The sequence below is a fragment of the Leptodactylus fuscus genome, assembly GCF_031893055.1.
Source record: "Leptodactylus fuscus isolate aLepFus1 chromosome 7 unlocalized genomic scaffold, aLepFus1.hap2 SUPER_7_unloc_1, whole genome shotgun sequence".
Classification (NCBI taxonomy): domain Eukaryota; kingdom Metazoa; phylum Chordata; class Amphibia; order Anura; family Leptodactylidae; genus Leptodactylus; species Leptodactylus fuscus.
Window position 1 is genome coordinate 927,734 of NW_027439807.1, and position 18,506 is coordinate 946,239.

At 43.5% G+C, this 18,506-nt stretch overlaps 2 protein-coding genes across 5 annotated transcripts; one reads left to right on the forward strand and one right to left on the reverse strand.

The window, feature by feature from the left end:
* Positions 1-1,642: 1,642 nt before the first annotated feature.
* Positions 1,643-10,048, reverse strand: S100A1 (S100 calcium binding protein A1). 2 transcript variants are annotated; one of them, XM_075261241.1, is made up of 3 exons: positions 9,877-10,048; positions 2,397-2,570; positions 1,643-1,850 (listed from the first exon to the last, which is right to left on the reverse strand). In XM_075261241.1, the coding sequence occupies exons 2-3, from the start codon at positions 2,535-2,537 to the stop codon at positions 1,707-1,709; spliced, it is 285 nt and encodes a 94-aa protein (XP_075117342.1). In that variant the 5' UTR covers positions 2,538-2,570; positions 9,877-10,048; the 3' UTR covers positions 1,643-1,706. The 2 variants fall into 2 exon arrangements, with proteins under 2 accessions (XP_075117342.1, XP_075117340.1); XM_075261239.1 differs by lacking the exon at positions 9,877-10,048 and adding an exon at positions 3,454-3,642.
* On the forward strand, positions 9,743-16,796 carry S100A13 (S100 calcium binding protein A13). Of its 3 annotated transcripts, XM_075261237.1 has the most exons (4): positions 9,780-9,839; positions 15,379-15,527; positions 15,828-15,983; positions 16,196-16,796. In XM_075261237.1, exons 3-4 carry the CDS (start codon positions 15,834-15,836, stop codon positions 16,325-16,327), a joined length of 282 nt encoding a protein of 93 aa, XP_075117338.1. In that variant the 5' UTR covers positions 9,780-9,839; positions 15,379-15,527; positions 15,828-15,833; the 3' UTR covers positions 16,328-16,796. The 3 variants fall into 3 exon arrangements, with proteins under 3 accessions (XP_075117337.1, XP_075117339.1, XP_075117338.1); XM_075261236.1 differs by lacking the exon at positions 15,379-15,527 and having other exon boundaries at positions 9,743-9,850; XM_075261238.1 differs by lacking the exon at positions 15,379-15,527 and having other exon boundaries at positions 9,768-9,839.
* The last annotated feature ends 1,710 nt before the right edge of the window (positions 16,797-18,506 follow it).

The window sequence follows — 18,506 nt, forward strand, 5'->3', positions numbered from 1 at the left end:
ATAAAATACGCCATGCCTAACGATCACGCTTGATTTTTATGAGAAGGTAAGTGCACATGGGGACATTAATCGTGTTTGTGTCAGGATATATCGGGATTATGCTAAAACATTTGATATTGTACCACACAACAACTAGAGATGCAAGTACTAGGGGATAACGTGCACATCGGGAAAGATGGAATTCTCCCTAAGATGGTGTCATTAGCTTGTCTTCGTCTGGACCAAGGCTGTAGGGTTATAGGTTGGAGTTGAGGGACCTGCTTCACTATGGCGATCAGCACAACATGAATGTACGGTATCATTGCATGTGCACATTAGATCACGATTGTATAGATGGACATTTTCCAAATGACTTGTTCATGGTTAGTGGTCGCCTTGTTGTTGGCAGATGGGCTTGAATATAATGTGATCCAAAGTGTAAAAACCAAGAACCTAATTTTCATGTATTTTTAGTTATATGGTGCTAGTAGAGTGCTGCTGTTGTTCATAGCTATTCTGCGAATTTTGTTGAATTCTGTAAGTTAAGAAAATTTGGGCAAAATGACTTTTGAGTCTGACCCCAGATCTGGGCTTTCAATCATGGCATGAAAAGCTTTGGTCTGGTATGAAAGACTTTTCAATAGTGTTGAGCAATCGGGATCGGGAAAGATCGGATCCCGATTGGCGATCGAGCAAGTTTCACGATCGTCTGGAAAATGATCGGAAATCGGATTTTGAAATCTCAAGATCAGCTCAATCCTATTGAAATTGGCTGGAAAATGATCGGAAATTGGATTTTAAAATCAATCCTGAAATCTCAAGATCAGCTCAACCCTGAAAGTGACTTTTCCCATAGAGAAGTATTGACTAGGGTTGAGCAATCGGGATTGGGAAAGATCGGCACAACCCTAATCGGCGATTGAGCAAATTTCACAATTGGCTGGAAATGATCGGAAATCGGATTTTGAAATCTCAAGATCGGCTCAACCCTGAAAGTGACTTTTCCCATAGAAAAGCATTGACTAGGGTTGAGCGATCAGGATTGGGAAAGATCGGATCCCAATCGGTGATCGAGCAAATTTCACGATCACGATCGGCTGGAAAATGATCGGAAATATGATTTTAAAATCGATTCTGAAATCTCAAGATTGGCTCAACCCTGAAAGTGACTTTTCCCATAGAGAAGTATTGACTAGGGTTGAGCGATCGGGAAGGATCGGATCCTAATTGGCGATCGAGCAAATTTCACAATCGGCTGGAAATGATCGGAAATCAGATATTGAAATCTCAAAATCAGCTCAACCCTAAAAGTGACTTTTCCCATAAAAAAGCATTGACTAGGGTTGAGCGATCAGGATTGGGAAAGATCGGATCCCAATCGGTGATCGAGCAAATTTCACGATCACGATCGGCTGGAAAATGATCGGAAATCGGATTTTAAAATCGATTCTGAAATCTCAAGATCGGCTCAAACCTACTTTTCAAGTACACCACCTGACACTGAACACAAAGTCTAACGGGACCAACTTTCTACTGTCACAATCTGTCCAGATACTATGACCACTACCAGATTAATCCTATGGAGCCCAGGCCATGGTGATAACTCGAAGATAAGACATTTCTCTGAGCAAAGACACGGACACAAAATGGTTTATTTCCCAAGTTTTATTAGATACAATAATTTGTACATGAGACTCTGGCCCTACAAGTGGTCGGCTCCATCGCTCTCAGCTGCTCTCACAGAAGAAGGTGTTACATGCAACGGTCAAAGATGCCACCAAGATGACGAACTCTTGGAAGTCCACTTCCCCGTCTCCATTCTCATCTAATTCCTTCATGATCTTATCCACCGTGCCAGCATCTTTTTGGGTCTAGGAGAAATTAAGAGTGAATAGGAGGATTGTTATAATGTAGGGGATCATTGCTTCAATCCGTCTAGTGATGAGGTCAACTTCATTCACATTTCGGTAATTATTTTTCATCATCGCTTTGGTGGGAGCAAGACATCTTTCCGACTAGGTTTTAGGCTTGCCATACAGGGTAGTCACGCAACTTATCCTGACTACAGTGACCCTTCAGATTTTGGTTCATAGAAATACATTGGGTTGCACATTGTGCGAAGATCAGGGCAGGTTCAACAAGCCGTCACAGTCACGTTACACAAAGTACATGTAGGTTGTCCCAGGGTTACCACATCTTGGATATCAAGCCTTATAATAATTGGGCCATTTCATGAGTGAAAAACTAGACCAAGCAAAGATTGAAATTGAACTCTTAAGAGTCCACTCACCTGCTTTAAGAAGATATAGGATTACGAACAACCCAGGGACTCCCAGAAGTATCCAGGGACGTTATCCGTAACCTAGTCCTAAGTGATCTCAGTACTATGTATCCCCGTAACAAAAGTTGTCTCTTACCTCTAGATACTCCCCAAGTTCATTCTGTAGTAGATCCTTCAGTTCTCTTCTACTCAACTTCTGCTTGTCACCTTCCTTGGCCGAGTACGTGTGGAAAACAGAGATAAGTGTCTCCATGGCTCCTTCTAACTGCGAAGACATCTCTGAAAAGTTCTGGTTGGTGACGTGTGCACACTGTGAAGAGAAGACATATTGTAGGATATTAGGTGGGATACAAGATGTGGTGATGAGGATTGGTGTTCGAGAAGATAGGTCAAGATGGCCGCACAGATTAGATAGACATAGGACGACAACTGAGCAAACCATCAAACTAACAATTGTCTAGTGAATGATCGTTTTGCAGAAGAGATCAATCGTCAAAAAGAGATTGCACAAAAATTTTGGTTTGTCTAATGTTTGAAAGTTTCGAGCACAGCCAACTTCTTTCGAGATGTTCTCGGTGTGTGGGTGGTTGGCTAGAAGATCTACGTTGTTGAATTTCACCTGATGATTGAAGACGCCCACTTTCATCTAATGTAGCCTAATGTGTACAGGCATCTTAAGGCATTGGAAGGATTTCGCACAGGATGATGGAGAAAAAAAATTTACATTGTCGACGGGAATGTTTCGACTCAGGATGATGGCCGAGAGATGTAAACAGGATGGCATAAGACAAAGAAGAGCTGGTGAAGACTTGGCTCAGCCGGATGAAAAAGAGCTTTACATACGTTTCGACAGTGACAGAAGAGGGGAGCCCATGTATAGAGATGTATGTCTGTTCGGGATGAGAAGTACCAGTTATGTCTCTGTTCGGGATGAGAAGTACCAGTTATGTCTCTGTTCGGGATGAGAAGTACCAGTTATGTCTCTGTTCGGGATGAGAAGTACCAGTTATGTCTCTGCTCAGATCATGGATATCCGTTATGTCTCTGCTCAGGATGTTGTGTGAAGTAGATAATCTCTCTCAGTACAGGATAGGCACAAAATGGGAAAGTTGTGTCACATGAAGTCTAAGAGTAAGACAGAATCCTTGGGCTATAGAGAGGACAGGAGAGATTGGATAGAAGATGGATCTCACCAGATTGTCTCGTGTCAGCGAGGATGGTTCCTCCGCAGCGACTCGTGTAGACTGCTCTGCTGTCTCAGCCTTGTCTCCTTTTCATCTCCTCCTGGCACTGGATTCATTACATACCAGACAATGACACCCGCTCCTCTCAGGTGTCATCAGACAACATTTCCATACATCACCCTAGAGACCACTGAAACCGGAGCCTACATATGTGTACAAGAAGGGGGCGCTGCTCACGTGGCCCCATGAAACCGAGCCCTGCAATAGTAATTAGTCGTCCTAATCCTCATGGACGGAGGGGTCTGACTATCACTTGCCATGGAGCCTAAGATGGTGGCCATATGTCAGCCCCCATGTAATACCACCAATCTCTGTCTGTTATAGTAATAAGCCAAGAGACGCGAAGAAAGTGGAAAAAACAGGAATGAATAGTGTGATTATAAAGCAGTGCCAAACCAGCGTCCAGCCTGCGACATCACCCCCACGTCCACCGCACCGCAAAACAACTCACAAAGGCGACCTCATACACATAAAACATACACTGGGCTGCTGTATCTAAGCTAATCGTGTATAATACTGACTGCTGAGCTGCGTATCTAATCCTATCCTGTGTGATACTGTATACTGAGCTGTGTATCTAATCCTATCCTGTGTGATACTGTATACTGAGCTGTGTATCTAATCCTATCCTGTGTGATACTGTATACTGAGCTGTGTATTTAATCCAATCCTGTGTGATACTGTATACTGAGCTGTGTATCTAATCCTATCCTGTGTGATACTGTATACTGAGCTGTGTATCTAATCCTATCCTGTGTGATACTGTATACTGAGCTGTATCTAATCCTATCCTGTGTGATACTGTATACTGAGCTGTTGTATCTAATCCTCTCATGTACGATATTGTCAGTGTATCTAATCCTATCATGTGTGATACTATCAGTCTATCTAATACCTGTTCCATCTGTAGAGATGTCATTGATCTGCTTTGCACTTCTCATTCATCGCCCTCGGTAGGTGACACTGATCTCTGGGCCTATTGTTGTGTGATGTAGATCTGATTACAGCCGCCATTCGGCTTCATTTCCAGCCCCACAATCTGCCGATGTTCTTGTTGTTCTCTTTATTTACATTACCATGGGTGTAGATGACGTTACTCCTCATATATAGCAGTAGATTGCTAGCTCCTGGACCTCGTCTATTATATTCTATCACTAGCGTACCCAAGAACTGTGATTATACAGCTAGATCTCAAGGATTGGCACGTCCTCCTTTAGATCATAAGAATCAATGTGTTTTACTTTACATTGTAAGACTCAGCGCTTCTTCCTTTAGATCGTAAGAATCGGCACATCTTGGGGCAGCCTTGCAGCGCTGGAGTTCTGGGTTCGAATCCCGCCAGGAACAACAGTTGCAAGGGTTTTGTACCCTTTCCCTGAGTTTGCATGGATTTCCTCCCATTGTACAAAGACATCCTATTAATATTATAAATGTGAAAGTTTGTGAGTTTGGATGTTTGTGTGTTCGGATGTTTGTTAGTCAATCACGCAAAACCCGCTCGACCGATTTGGCTGAAATTTTCCACAAACATAGTTAATACACCCCATTGCGCAATAGGCTACTTTTCGTCACAATAGCACACATACGTTTTTCCCAGGACCCCCACAAACCCCAAACTCACATCACCATCTCTGCAATCTCACACACTTTGGACCATAGCAAGCCACAAAATTCCTATTGCCCTCTGCAGCCTCGCCCCTAACCCCACACAATCTCATATACATAGACTTTACCACTTTGCCCCTCCCCTTAACGATACTCCAGGAGGCGCTCTTTAACGCTCCGGAGCAGCCATGTTTGCCAACCCCCACCGCTCTGACAATCCGCGACACCGCCCACCCATGTCAATACCCCTAGGCGGTCTAATAAATGCAAAAAAAAAAGGTTAAAAAAAGTAAAAAAAAATATTAAAAACAAAAAAAAAAGGATTAAAAATTCAAATCACCCCCCTTTCCCTAGAACACATATAAAAGTAGTTAAAAACTGTGAAACACATACATGTTAGGTATCCCCGCGTCCGAAATCGCCCACTCTACAAAGCTATACAAATATTTTTCCTGTTCGGTAAACGCTGTAGCGGGAAAAATGGTCAAAAGTGCCAAACCGCCGTTTTTTCACTGTTTTGATTCTGATAAAAATTTGAATAAAAAGTGATCAAAGCAATAACATTTCCTGAAAATGGTAGAACTACAAAGTACACCTGGTCCCGCAAAAAAAGACGCCCTATACATCCCCGTACACGCACGTATAAAAAAGTTACGGCTGTCGGAATATGGCGACTTTTCAAAAAAAAATTTTTTTAACAGTTTTGGATTTGTTTTTAAGGGGTCAAAATGTAACTAAAACCAAATTTGGTATCCCCCGCATCATAACGAAACACAGAATACAGGGGACATGTCATTTTGGTTGCACAGTGAACGCCATACAACCAAAGCCCGTAAAAAAGTCGCAGAAATGCATTTTTTCTTGAAATCCCCCCCATTCTGAATTTTTTCCCTGCTTCCCAGTACATTATATAGAATAATTAATGGTGGCATCATGAAGAAAAATTTGTCCCAGGAAAAATTAAGACCTCATATGGCTCTGGGAGCGAAGAAATAAAAAAGTTATGGGGTTTAGAAGGAGGGGAGTCAAAAACGAAAATCAAAAAATGCCATCGGCGGGAAAGGGTTAACTTCAAATACCTCTGTCCCAAAGTCACTAAGTAAAGTTTCTCACAACACCGTATATATAGCAGCTCAAATACAAAGTAACTGCAACACAAAAGTCTCACGTATTCTCTGAATTATAGCAAAAACAAGATACAAAGTTACATTTCATATCCCAGACCTTATACACAGTACGAAAACCTTACCCACCCCTGTATATACCCACTGCTACAATCACCGCAGACGAAGTCGCGGGTACCAGCTAGTACTTAAATAAAAGAAAAAAGTACATTGTGATCCCTATATGGGGCTCACAATCTACATTAAAAAGAAAGAAAATCGGCGTGTCTTCCTTTACCCTATAAAAATTGGCATGTCTTCCTTTAGATCGTTAGAATTGGCGCATCTTCCTTTAGATTATAAGAATCGGCGCGTCTTCCTTTAGATCATGAGAATCGGCGCGTCTTCCTTTAGATTGTAAGAATCGGCGCATCTTCCTTTAGATTGTAAGAATCGGCGCGTCTTCCTTTAGATCATAAGAATCGGCGTGTCTTCCTTTAGATCATGAGAATCGGCACATCTTCCTTTAGATCGTAAGAATCGGCGCGTCTTCCTTTAGATCATAAGAATCGGTTTGTCTTACTTTACATTGTAAGAATCGGCACTCCTTACTTTACATTGTAAGAATCGGCGCATCTTCCTTTAGATCATGAGAATCAGCACACCTCAGGGCAACACAGTGGCTCAGTGGTTAGCACTGCAGCCTTGCAGTGCTGGAGTCCTGGGTTTGAATCCCACCAGGAGCAACATCTGCAAGGACTTTGTATGTTCTCCTTGTATGTGTGTGGATTTCCTCACATTCCACAAAGACATACTTAAATAAAAAAAATAGATAAAAAGAAATGTACATTGTGATCCCTATATGGGGCTCATAATCTACATTAAAAAAAAGAGAATCGGCACGTCTTCCTTTAGATTGTGAGAATCGCCTCGTCTTCTTTTAGATCACAAGAATCGGCGCGTCTTCCTTTAGATTGTGAGAATCAGCGCATCTTCCTTTAGATCACAAGAATCGGCACGTCTTCCTTTAGATTACAAGAATCGGCACATCTTCCTTTAGATCACAAGAATCGGCGCGTCTTCCTTTAGATCACAAGAATTGGCGCGTCTTCCTTTAGATCACAAGAATCGGCACGTCTTACTTTACATTATAAGCATCGCCACGTCTTCCTTTAGATCACAAGAATCGGCGCGTCTTCCTTTAGATCACAAGAATCGGCGCGTCTTACTTTATATCGTAAGAATTCCTATATGGGGCTCATAATCTACATTAAAAAAAAAAGAGAATCGGCACGTCTTACTTTACCTTATAAAAATTGGTGCTTCTTCCTTTAGATCGTAAGAATTGGAACGTCTTTCTTTAGATCATGAGAATCGGCACGACTTCCTTTAGATTGTGAGAATCGGCACGACTTCCTTTAGATTGTGAGAATCGGCACGTCTTCCTTTAGATCACAAGAATCGGCGCATCTTACTTTAGATCACAAGAATCGGCAGGTCTTACTTTAAATCACAAGAATCGGCGCGTCTTCCTTTAGATCACAAGAATCGGCGCGTCTTCCTTTAGATCACAAGAATCGGCAGGTTTTACTTTAAATCACAAGAATCGGCGCGTTTTCCTTTAGATCACAAGAATCGGCGCGTCTTCCTTTAGATCACAAGAATCTGCGCATCTTCCTTTAGATCACAAGAATCGGCACGTCTTCCTTTAGAGCACAAGAATCGGCGCGTCTTCCTTTGCATTATAAGAATCGGAGCGTCTTCCTTTAGATCACAAGAATCGGCGCGTCTTTCTTTAGATCACAAGAATCGGCGCGTCTTCCTTTAGATCACAAGAATCGGCGCGTCTTCCTTTAGATCGTAAGAATCAGCGCGTCTTCCTTTAGATTGTAAGAATCGGCACGTCTTCCTTTAGATCATGAGAATCGGCGCGTCTTCCTTTAGATTGTAAGAATCGGCACGTCTTCCTTTAGATTGTGAGAATCGCCTCGTCTTCCTTTAGATCACAAGAATCGGCACGTCTTCTTTTAGATTACAAGAATCGGCGCATCTTCCTTTAGATCACAAGAATCGGCACGTCTTCTTTTAGATCACAAGAATCGGCGCGTCTTCCTTTAGATCACAAGAATCGGCGCGTCTTCTTTTCGGCGCGTCTTCCTTTAGATCACAAGAATCGGCGCGTCTTCCTTTAGATCACAAGAATCGGCACGTCTTCTTTTCGGCGCGTCTTCCTTTAGATCACAAGAATCGGCGCGTCTTCCTTTAGATCACAAGAATCGTCGCGTCTTCCTTTAGATCACAAGAATCGGGGCGTCTTCCTTTAGATCACAAGAATTGGCGTGTCTTCCTTTAGATCACAAGAATCGGCACGTCTTCCTTTAGATCACAAGAATCGGCGCGTCTTCCTTTAGATCACAAGAATCGGGGCGTCTTCCTTTAGATCACAAGAATCGCCACGTCTTACTTTACATTATAAGCATCGCCACGTCTTCCTTTAGATCACAAGAATCGGCGCGTCTTCTTTTCGGCGCGTCTTCCTTTAGATCACAAGAATCGGCGCGTCTTCCTTTAGATCACAAGAATCGGCACGTCTTCTTTTCGGCGCGTCTTCCTTTAGATCACAAGAATTGGCGCGTCTTCCTTTAGATCACAAGAATCGGCGCGTCTTCCTTTAGATCACAAGAATCGTCGCGTCTTCCTTTAGATCACAAGAATCGGGGCGTCTTCCTTTAGATCACAAGAATTGGCGCGTCTTCCTTTAGATCACAAGAATCGGCACGTCTTCCTTTAGATCACAAGAATCGGCGCGTCTTCCTTTAGATCACAAGAATCGGGGCGTCTTCCTTTAGATCACAAGAATCGCCACGTCTTACTTTACATTATAAGCATCGCCACGTCTTCCTTTAGATCACAAGAATCGGTGCGTCTTACTTTACATCGTAAGAATTCTTGTACAACACTGAATAAATTTGGTGCAAATGTCAAACAGACCTGACCTGTCCCTGCTGATGAATTTCCTCCGTTGGTTTTGTCCTCGCACGACTATTACTACAAGGTTAGGGCGACGCGCCACGTGACTCACGTGTAATGATAGTCAATGGGGTCACGTTGCGAGCTGCGACCTTACACGACCCCGACGCAACAGTCTTATAAACCCCCCCCCCCTGTATTTTTGGCGGCAGGTCGCAGGCCTTTGCTATTAGAGACCACAATGCGACTCAGGTGTGACTCTCGTGAGACGTGTCTGCGGTCGGGCTGTGTTATACGGCCACGTCTTGTAGATGGCGCCCTGGCGCACATTGTCCGGCTTTGTCCTGGTAATTTGTCGCTCCTGTCGGGCCCCTGCTGACAAGGCCATTGTTCTTGGCTAGTAAATAATTAATATTTCATCTCCTGCCCGGTGTCTCCACCATTAATAAGTCATGTTGTGTCGTCGCTTAGCTGCTGCTCAGTGCTGCCCTCTGCTGCCCCTGGACTGTATTACAGGTGACCACTGGAAAGTCCCATCTATGACTCAGATCTCCCTTATACAAAGCTGCTGTCAGAGCCCTTCCTCCTCCTCCTCCTCCTCCTGACACAGGCTTTCCAAACTTCCTGTTATCCCGAGGGCAGGAATGTCTTAAAGGTGTATGTGCGGTGTAAGTAAGAAGGAACGATCACTTACCTTATGTACTAACCCTCATGTATGACCAGGACAGGCTGCATGCTACACGGTGCAGGGACACGCCTGCCGGGGTCATATGTGAGCTGTATGTGTATTGTGTGTGTGCCGTATACCCAGGGGATGGATGGATGGATACTAACCCCGCCATGTGTGAACAAGTCCAGAGCTATCACTACGGAGTGAGAGAACACCCGGAGGGCTTAGATACACATCTCAGTATACAGTATCACACAGGATAGGATTAGATACACCGCTCAGTATACAGTATCACACAGGATAGGATTAGATACACAGCTCAGTATACAGTATCACACAGGCTAGGATTAGATACACAGCTCAGTATACAGTATCACACAGGATAGGATTAGATACACAGCTCAGTATACAGTATCACACAGAATAGGATTAGATACACGGCTCAGTATACAGTATCACACAGGATAGGATTAGATACACAGCTCAGTATACTGTATCACACAGGATAGGATTAGATACACATCTCAGTATACAGTATCACACAGGATAGGATTAGATACACCGCTCAGTATACAGTATCACACAGGATAGGATTAGATACACAGCTCAGTATACAGTATCACACAGGCTAGGATTAGATACACAGCTCAGTATACAGTATCACACAGGATAGGATTAGATACACAGCTCAGTATACAGTATCACACAGAATAGGATTAGATACACGGCTCAGTATACAGTATCACACAGGATAGGATTAGATACACCGCTCAGTATACAGTATCACACAGGATAGGATTAGATACAGCTCAGTATACAGTATCACACAGGATAGGATTAGATACATAGCTCAGTACACAGTATCACACAGGATAGGATTAGATACACAGCTCAGTACACAGTATCACACAGGATAGGATTAGATACACAGCTCAGTATACAGTATCACACAGGATAGGATTAGATACAGCTCAGTATACAGTATCACACAGGATAGGATTAGATACACGGCTCAGTATACAGTATCACACAGGATAGGATTAGATACACAGCTCAGTATACAGTATCACACAGGATAGGATTAGATACAGCTCAGTATACAGTATCACACAGGATAAGATTAGATACACAGCTCAGTATACAGTATCACACAGGATAGGATTAGATACATAGCTCAGTACACAGTATCACACAGGATAGGATTAGATACACAGCTCAGTATACAGTATCACACAGGATAGGATTAGCTACACAGCTCAGTACACAGTATCACACAGGATAGGATTAGATACACAGCTCAGTATACGGTATCACACAGGATAGGATTAGATACACAGCTCAGTATACGATATCACACAGGATAGGATTAGATACAGCTCAGTATACAGTATCACACAGGATAGGATTAGATACACAGCTCAGTATACAGTATCACACGGGATAGGATTAGATACACAGCTCAGTATACAGTATCACACAGGATAGGATTAGATACACAGCTCAGTATACTGTATCACACAGGATAGGATTAGATACACAGCTCAATATACAGTATCACACAGGATAGGATTAGATACACAGCTCAGTATACAGTATCACACAGGATAGGATTAGATACACGGCTCAGTATACAGTATCACACAGGATAAGATTAGATACACAGCTCAGTATACAGTATCACACAGGATAGGATTAGATACACAGCTCAGTATACAGTATCACACAGGATAGGATTAGATACACAGCTCAGTATACAGTATCACACAGGATAGGATTAGATACACAGCGCAGTATACAGTATCACACAGGATAGGATTAGATACATAGCTCAGTACACAGTATCACACAGGATAGGATTAGATACAAAGCTCAGTATACAGTATCACACAGGATAGGATTAGATACACAGCTCAGTACACAGTATCACACAGGATAGGATTAGATACACAGCTCAGTATACAGTATCACACAGGATAGGATTAGATACACAGCTCAGTATACAGTATCACACAGGATAGGATTAGATACAGCTCAGTATACAGTATCACACAGGATAGGATTAGATACACCGCTCAGTATACAGTATCACACAGGATAGGATTAGATACACAGCTCAGTATACAGTATCACACAGAATAGGATTAGATACACAGCTCAGTATACAGTATCACACAGGATAGGATTAGATACACAGCTCAGTATACAGCATCACACAGGATAGGATTAGATACACAGCTCAGTATATAGTATCACACAGGATAGGATTAGATACAGCTCAGTATACAGTATCACACAGGATAGGATTAGATACACAGCTCAGTATACAGTATCACACAGGATAGGATTAGATACACAGCTCAGTATACAGTATCACACAGGATAGGATTAGATACACAGCTCAGTATACAGTATCACACAGGTTAGGATTAGATATAGCTCAGTACACAGTATCACACAGAATAGGATTAGATACAGCTCAGTATACAGTATCACACAGGATAGGATTAGATACACAGCTCAGTATACAGTATCACACAGGATAGGATTAGATACACGGCTCAGTATGCAGTATCACACAGAATAGGATTAGATACAGCTCAGTATACAGTATCACACAGGATAGGATTAGATACAGCTCAGTATATTGTATCACACAGGATAGGATTAGATACACAGCTCAGTATACTGTATCACACAGGATAGGATTAGATACACAGCTCAGTATACAGTATCACACAGGATAGGATTAGATACACGGCTCAGTATGCAGTATCACACAGGATAGGATTAGATACACGGCTCAGTATACAGTATCACACAGGATAGGATTAGATACAGCTCAGTATACAGTATCACACAGGATAGGATTAGATACACAGCTCAGTATACAGTATCACACAGGATAGGATTAGATACACAGCTCAGTATACAGTATCACACAGGATAGGATTAGATACACGGCTCAGTATACAGTATCACACAGTATAGGATTAGATACAGCTCAGTATACAGTATCACACAGTATAGGATTAGATACAGCTCAGTATACAGTATCACACAGGATAGGATTAGATACACAGCTCAGTATACAGTATCACACAGGATAGGATTAGATACACGGCTCAGTATACAGTATCACACAGGATAGGATTAGATACACAGCTCAGTATACAGTATCACACAGGATAGGATTAGATACACAGCTCAGTATACTGTGTCACACAGGATAGGATTAGATACACAGCTCAGTATACAGTATCACACAGGATAGGATTAGATACACAGCTCAGTATACTGTATCACACAGGATAGGATTAGATACAGCTCAGTATACTGTATCACACAGGATAGGATTAGATACAGCTCAGTATACAGTATCACACAGGATAGGATTAGATACACAGCTCAGTATACAGTATCACACAGGATAGGATTAGATACACAGCTCCGTATACAGTATCACACAGGATAGGATTAGATACACAGCTCAGTATACAGTATCACACAGGATAGGATTAGATACACAGATCAGTATACTGTATCACACAGGATAGGATTAGATACAGCTCAGTATACTGTATCACACAGGATAGGATTAGATACAGCTCAGTATACAGTATCACACAGGATAGGATTAGATACACAGCTCAGTATACAGTATCACACAGGATAGGATTAGATACACAGATCAGTATACTGTATCACACAGGATAGGATTAGATACAGCTCAGTATACTGTATCACACAGGATAGGATTAGATACAGCTCAGTATACAGTATCACACAGGATAGGATTAGATACACAGCTCAGTATACAGTATCACACAGGATAGGATTAGATACACAGCTCCGTATACAGTATCACACAGGATAGGATTAGATACACAGCTCAGTATACAGTATCACACAGGATAGGATTAGATACACAGCTCAGTATACAGTATCACACAGGATAGGATTAGATACACAGCTCCGTATACAGTATCACACAGGATAGGATTAGATACACAGCTCAGTATACAGTATCACACAGGATAGGATTAGATACACAGATCAGTATACTGTATCACACAGGATAGGATTAGATACAGCTCAGTATACTGTATCACACAGGATAGGATTAGATACAGCTCAGTATACAGTATCACACAGGATAGGATTAGATACACAGCTCAGTATACAGTATCACACAGGATAGGATTAGATACACAGATCAGTATACTGTATCACACAGGATAGGATTAGATACAGCTCAGTATACTGTATCACACAGGATAGGATTAGATACACAGCTCTCGCCTTGCTGACCTTCCCTCTTGGTGGGTATATAATGGGATATGTGACTTCTAAGTGCTCGATAACTTCTAGATGTTCTGTTTTCTGGACCTTTTGGGCAGAGGATTTTGGTTTCCCATTGTTGAGTAACAATCCAAGGTAGAAAGTGTGTTAGAGATCCCATGTGGTGTGGTGGCCATCTCTATACTAAAGGTCCATCACTGTCCTCTTGGCTTTTTATTGTTCTGACCTGGAGGCTGCAGATCTCCCCATCGGCTCCCAGAGGACGGCCATTGTCACTTGGTCATGTAGGAGATTCAAGATATTGATTAATTTTTTGAAGGCATCTGAGTCTCAGTAGGATCTTTGTAAGGACCTTCTGGTCAGTGGAAGCCACCAGCACCTTTGATGTTCTTCCCACCATTTCTCTTGGACTTGCCAGGCTCCACTTATGTCAGTAGTACTATTGGATGAAGCCATGTGAGACTCATGTAAAGTTTCTTTGAGTAGAAGCCGATGATTTCGGAGCACATGACTGAGCCCAGAGTGATGTCCAGGCTGCCTCAGTAGTTTCCTATAACCACACTTTGTTATTGGTGATGATCGTGGATTTCTGAGGAGACATCGGTCGATCACAGATGGTATGGTAGATATGAAAGACACATGGTGGGATTAGGCCTAGCGACTCACCAGATTGTATCGAACATGATAGGCTTGGATACATCAATTTTAATGATATCTGGCTTTACAGTGTAATTGCACAATTTTTTAGCCTTGACCCTCAGAATTTTTTTTCCTCCTGATTCTGCGTTGCCCGTGCACGACACAATAGTCCGGTATGACGACTGCTTCATTCATTCATTCCCAGGTGGGAGCGTCACATCTGAAGCATCAAAGTGAGGGGCCGGGGCTGCAGTCAGACCTGTTTGTCGTGACTCTCCCACATTCCTTACAAAATTCTTAGAACTTTCTGGTGACAGTAGGTCCTCGAGCTGCCACTAATCAAGGACCTGCTTTGTGTAAGATCTTAGGGTACCATCTGATTTGTGGGGTTCAGGCGTCTTCCAGATTGAATGGGTTGGTGTGTGGTGGAATCGCCTTGTGATGTCGCCATTGGCCATCTCCAGGTTTGGTCTGACTAGTATTGATGGTCGGAGGAGGCCTGGGGATCGTGGGTGACTGATATAGTGTGTGTGATACGGTCTGACTAGAGAAGGGTTAATAAAATGCCTTGTACCGCGGTGTTGGCAGCCTGAGGTGGGAGGTAAGGGTCACTCCTCTCGGCAATACACTGGGGGGGCTGTTCTGGTGCCAAGACACGAGGGCGTGGTAGGACTGGTACACAACTACATCTGTGCGAGTGAGCAGAGTCAGAGCAGCACAAGCCCGTGTCAGAACTGGTAACGTCCGCAATATCTCTGCTCCCTTCCTCTCCGTTGTCTTCCTCTCACTATTGCTGTGTCCTTTCCTCTCTATTGCTTGCTCGCTATGGCTGAGCCCTTTTATTGCTTCTTGCCATCTCTTAGTCCTCATCATCACTTGGTCCCTTCTCTGCCACCGCTGGGACCTTTCCTTACTTTTTTGGCTTGGACCTTTGTGACTCCCCCCTCCCCATGTCTCCTCTTTATGTATCTCTCCATTCATGATGCCCAGAGATCCTCTACCGTTGCCCGGTGTGTTAATGCCGCTGTCCTCCACAGCACAAGATGGCGTCTTCACAGACCGAAGTTGAACGTGCCATCGTGACCATAGTGAAATGCTTCTTTGACCACGCAGGAGAAGAAGGCAAGAAAGAGACTCTGAGTGTCAATGAATTCGTCAGTCTGTCTACCAAGGAGCTGCCAAACCTGATGAAGGTAAGTCATGACAATGTCCAGAAAATCAAGGAGGGGGGGAATCGTTGTGACGGTTGTCAGTACAGTGGGGGAGGGGAATCCCACTTCTTCAAAACCCAAACTATTGGACTATAGACATCTAATTTTTTTTTTTCTGTAGAAGTGTTGACCTCAGACATGATTGTGTGGGTGGTGTTGAGCAAGAGTTCTCAAATTAGTTTCCATTCCCTTAGGATGTCTCCTTAGAGGACAAGATGAAGGAGCTGGATATTAACCAGGACGAGCAGCTGAAGTTTACTGAGTACTGGCGGCTGGTCGGCGAGCTGAGCAAGCGGATAAAGAAAGAGATCAAACCTAAGAAGTAGCGAGGTCGCCATCATAGGAAGGCAGCATGTACAGGGCTCCTATGTGCGTCCAGTGTGCAGGGCTCCTATGTGCATGCAGTGTACAGGGCTCCTATGTGCATCAGGTGTACAGGGCTCCTATGTGCATCCAGTGTGCAGGGCTCCTATGTGCATGCAGTGTACAGGGCTCCTATGTGCATCCGGTGTACAGGGCTCCTATGTGCATCAGGTGTACAGGGCTCCTATGTGCATCCAGTGTACAGGGCTCCTATGTGCATCCAGTGTGCAGGGCTCCTATGTGCATCCATTGTGCAGGGCTCCTATGTGCATGCAGTGTGCAGGGCTCCTATGTGCATCCAGTGTGCAGGGCTCCTATGTGCATCCATTGTGCAGGGCTCCTATGTGCATGCAGTGTGCAGGGCTCCTATGTGCATCCAGTGTGCAGGGCTGTCATGCATTTCCTATGACAATAAAGTGACTTGGATTCTAAGTGTTCTGATTGTTTTGTAGTCGATGTAATGATCTGCTCAGGCCGCACTCTGGTGGTTTCTGATAGTCTATGTATACTTGTCCTGCAGGGAGGATGCACAACACATGCACTATACAATCAGCGCTGTGGTCAGTGATCGACTGCACACCATTAAAGAATTGTCACCGCTCCATTGATCCCGACGCAGTTGGAATTTTTTCTCTAGTCCTCACCATTACTGAGCAGTCAGTCAGTTTCATTTCAGCACCCAATAGGCTACTTAGTCTCTCTTCTGTCATGTGGGAGTTCCTGGGCTGGAGTACATAGTCTGAGACCGCCCACTTGACAGTAGAAAGCTTAATTAGCATATTGGGAGGTGCAACTAACAAATGATTGTTAAGGTGTGGTGGGGGCTAGAGAAAAAAATCCAATTGTGCCAGAATCAGTGGTATGGGGTCTATTGAGGGATATAAAGAAATTGAGTTGGGGGAGATGGTGGAAGGTCCTCCGTAAGGCAAGTTTCACATTGGTGGACTCAGTCTTTGAGATACAAACCAGTTGTCAGCCATATTTCCCAGACCGAACCCTGAAGCTGTAACGTGGACTCCTGGCATTATAGTGATCTATAATCCTCCAATATGCTGGGGGTCCATGCTTAACCGCAACGCTACTGTCCTGTACTGAAAACATGGTACAATAGGGATCAGTATAGCTGTGGAGGAGCGGTGACTCCTAGTATAATAGATCACTATGACGTCAGGAGTCCTGGATGTGTCCAGGAAATATGGCTGCCACTCATTCCATCACATTCTGAGTCCGGGAGTAATGTTTCGGTGGGAGTCCAACAATTAGCACCCCCCGACCTTCTGTTTGGGGCTGTCTAGAGAACAGAAAACATGCAGCACCTCAGATCACAACTCCTCAAAAAGTTAAACACTGGTAGTGTTCTCGAGGCCCAAAAACTTTCTTGTAAGGGATAAAAAAAAATCCTTTACAAGTCTTATCGGTCTTCTCCTCATCGGTTCAGTAGGCCAGGGCCGTAGATCTTGGCTTCTCTGCACATGTGCCCAAGGTCTGGAACAACTGCCCTGGTACCAGGACTACCAAAAGAATGTAAATTATAGGGTTTTTTATTCTGGGCATCAACGGTGCTAGATGAGGGATATTTGGGGCACTAAACACCGATCCATAAGGACCTCCTGGTGGTTTAGTCTTAGAATCAACAAGGCTAAAAAATGTAGCTCATCTCCGTTTTGCTCAATGGACAAACTATTCTTGGTGCAGGTCGGCAAGCTCAGCATCTCCAAGTCAGTAGGTTGGTAACGGGTAGTTACCCATTTGGCTAATATTAGGGATGTAAGTCCACATTAGGGGACACGCCTAGCCACTGAGATGAACAACTGTTCTAGGAAGATTGGGGATACTGGTGGTAGGAGACTCTATTAGTAGGCGGACATACCCATCGGCCAGGCAGACTATGAATCCAAAATATTGTGTTGTCTTCTACGTTGTTATAGAGTGGATCAGATCGACAGATTTCCAGTGGGGCTGGGGTTAGGGAAGGTCCTAAAAATTAATTTAGGAATCTAGTTATGTTCCACTCCAGACTTGTACCATCAAAATACATCTCATCCTGAAAAAAACAAGCTCCCATACAGCTCTTTCAATGGAAAAAAATGTTACAGGGGTTGTCCGAGACTCGATATTGATGGCAGATCAACTCCTACTCAC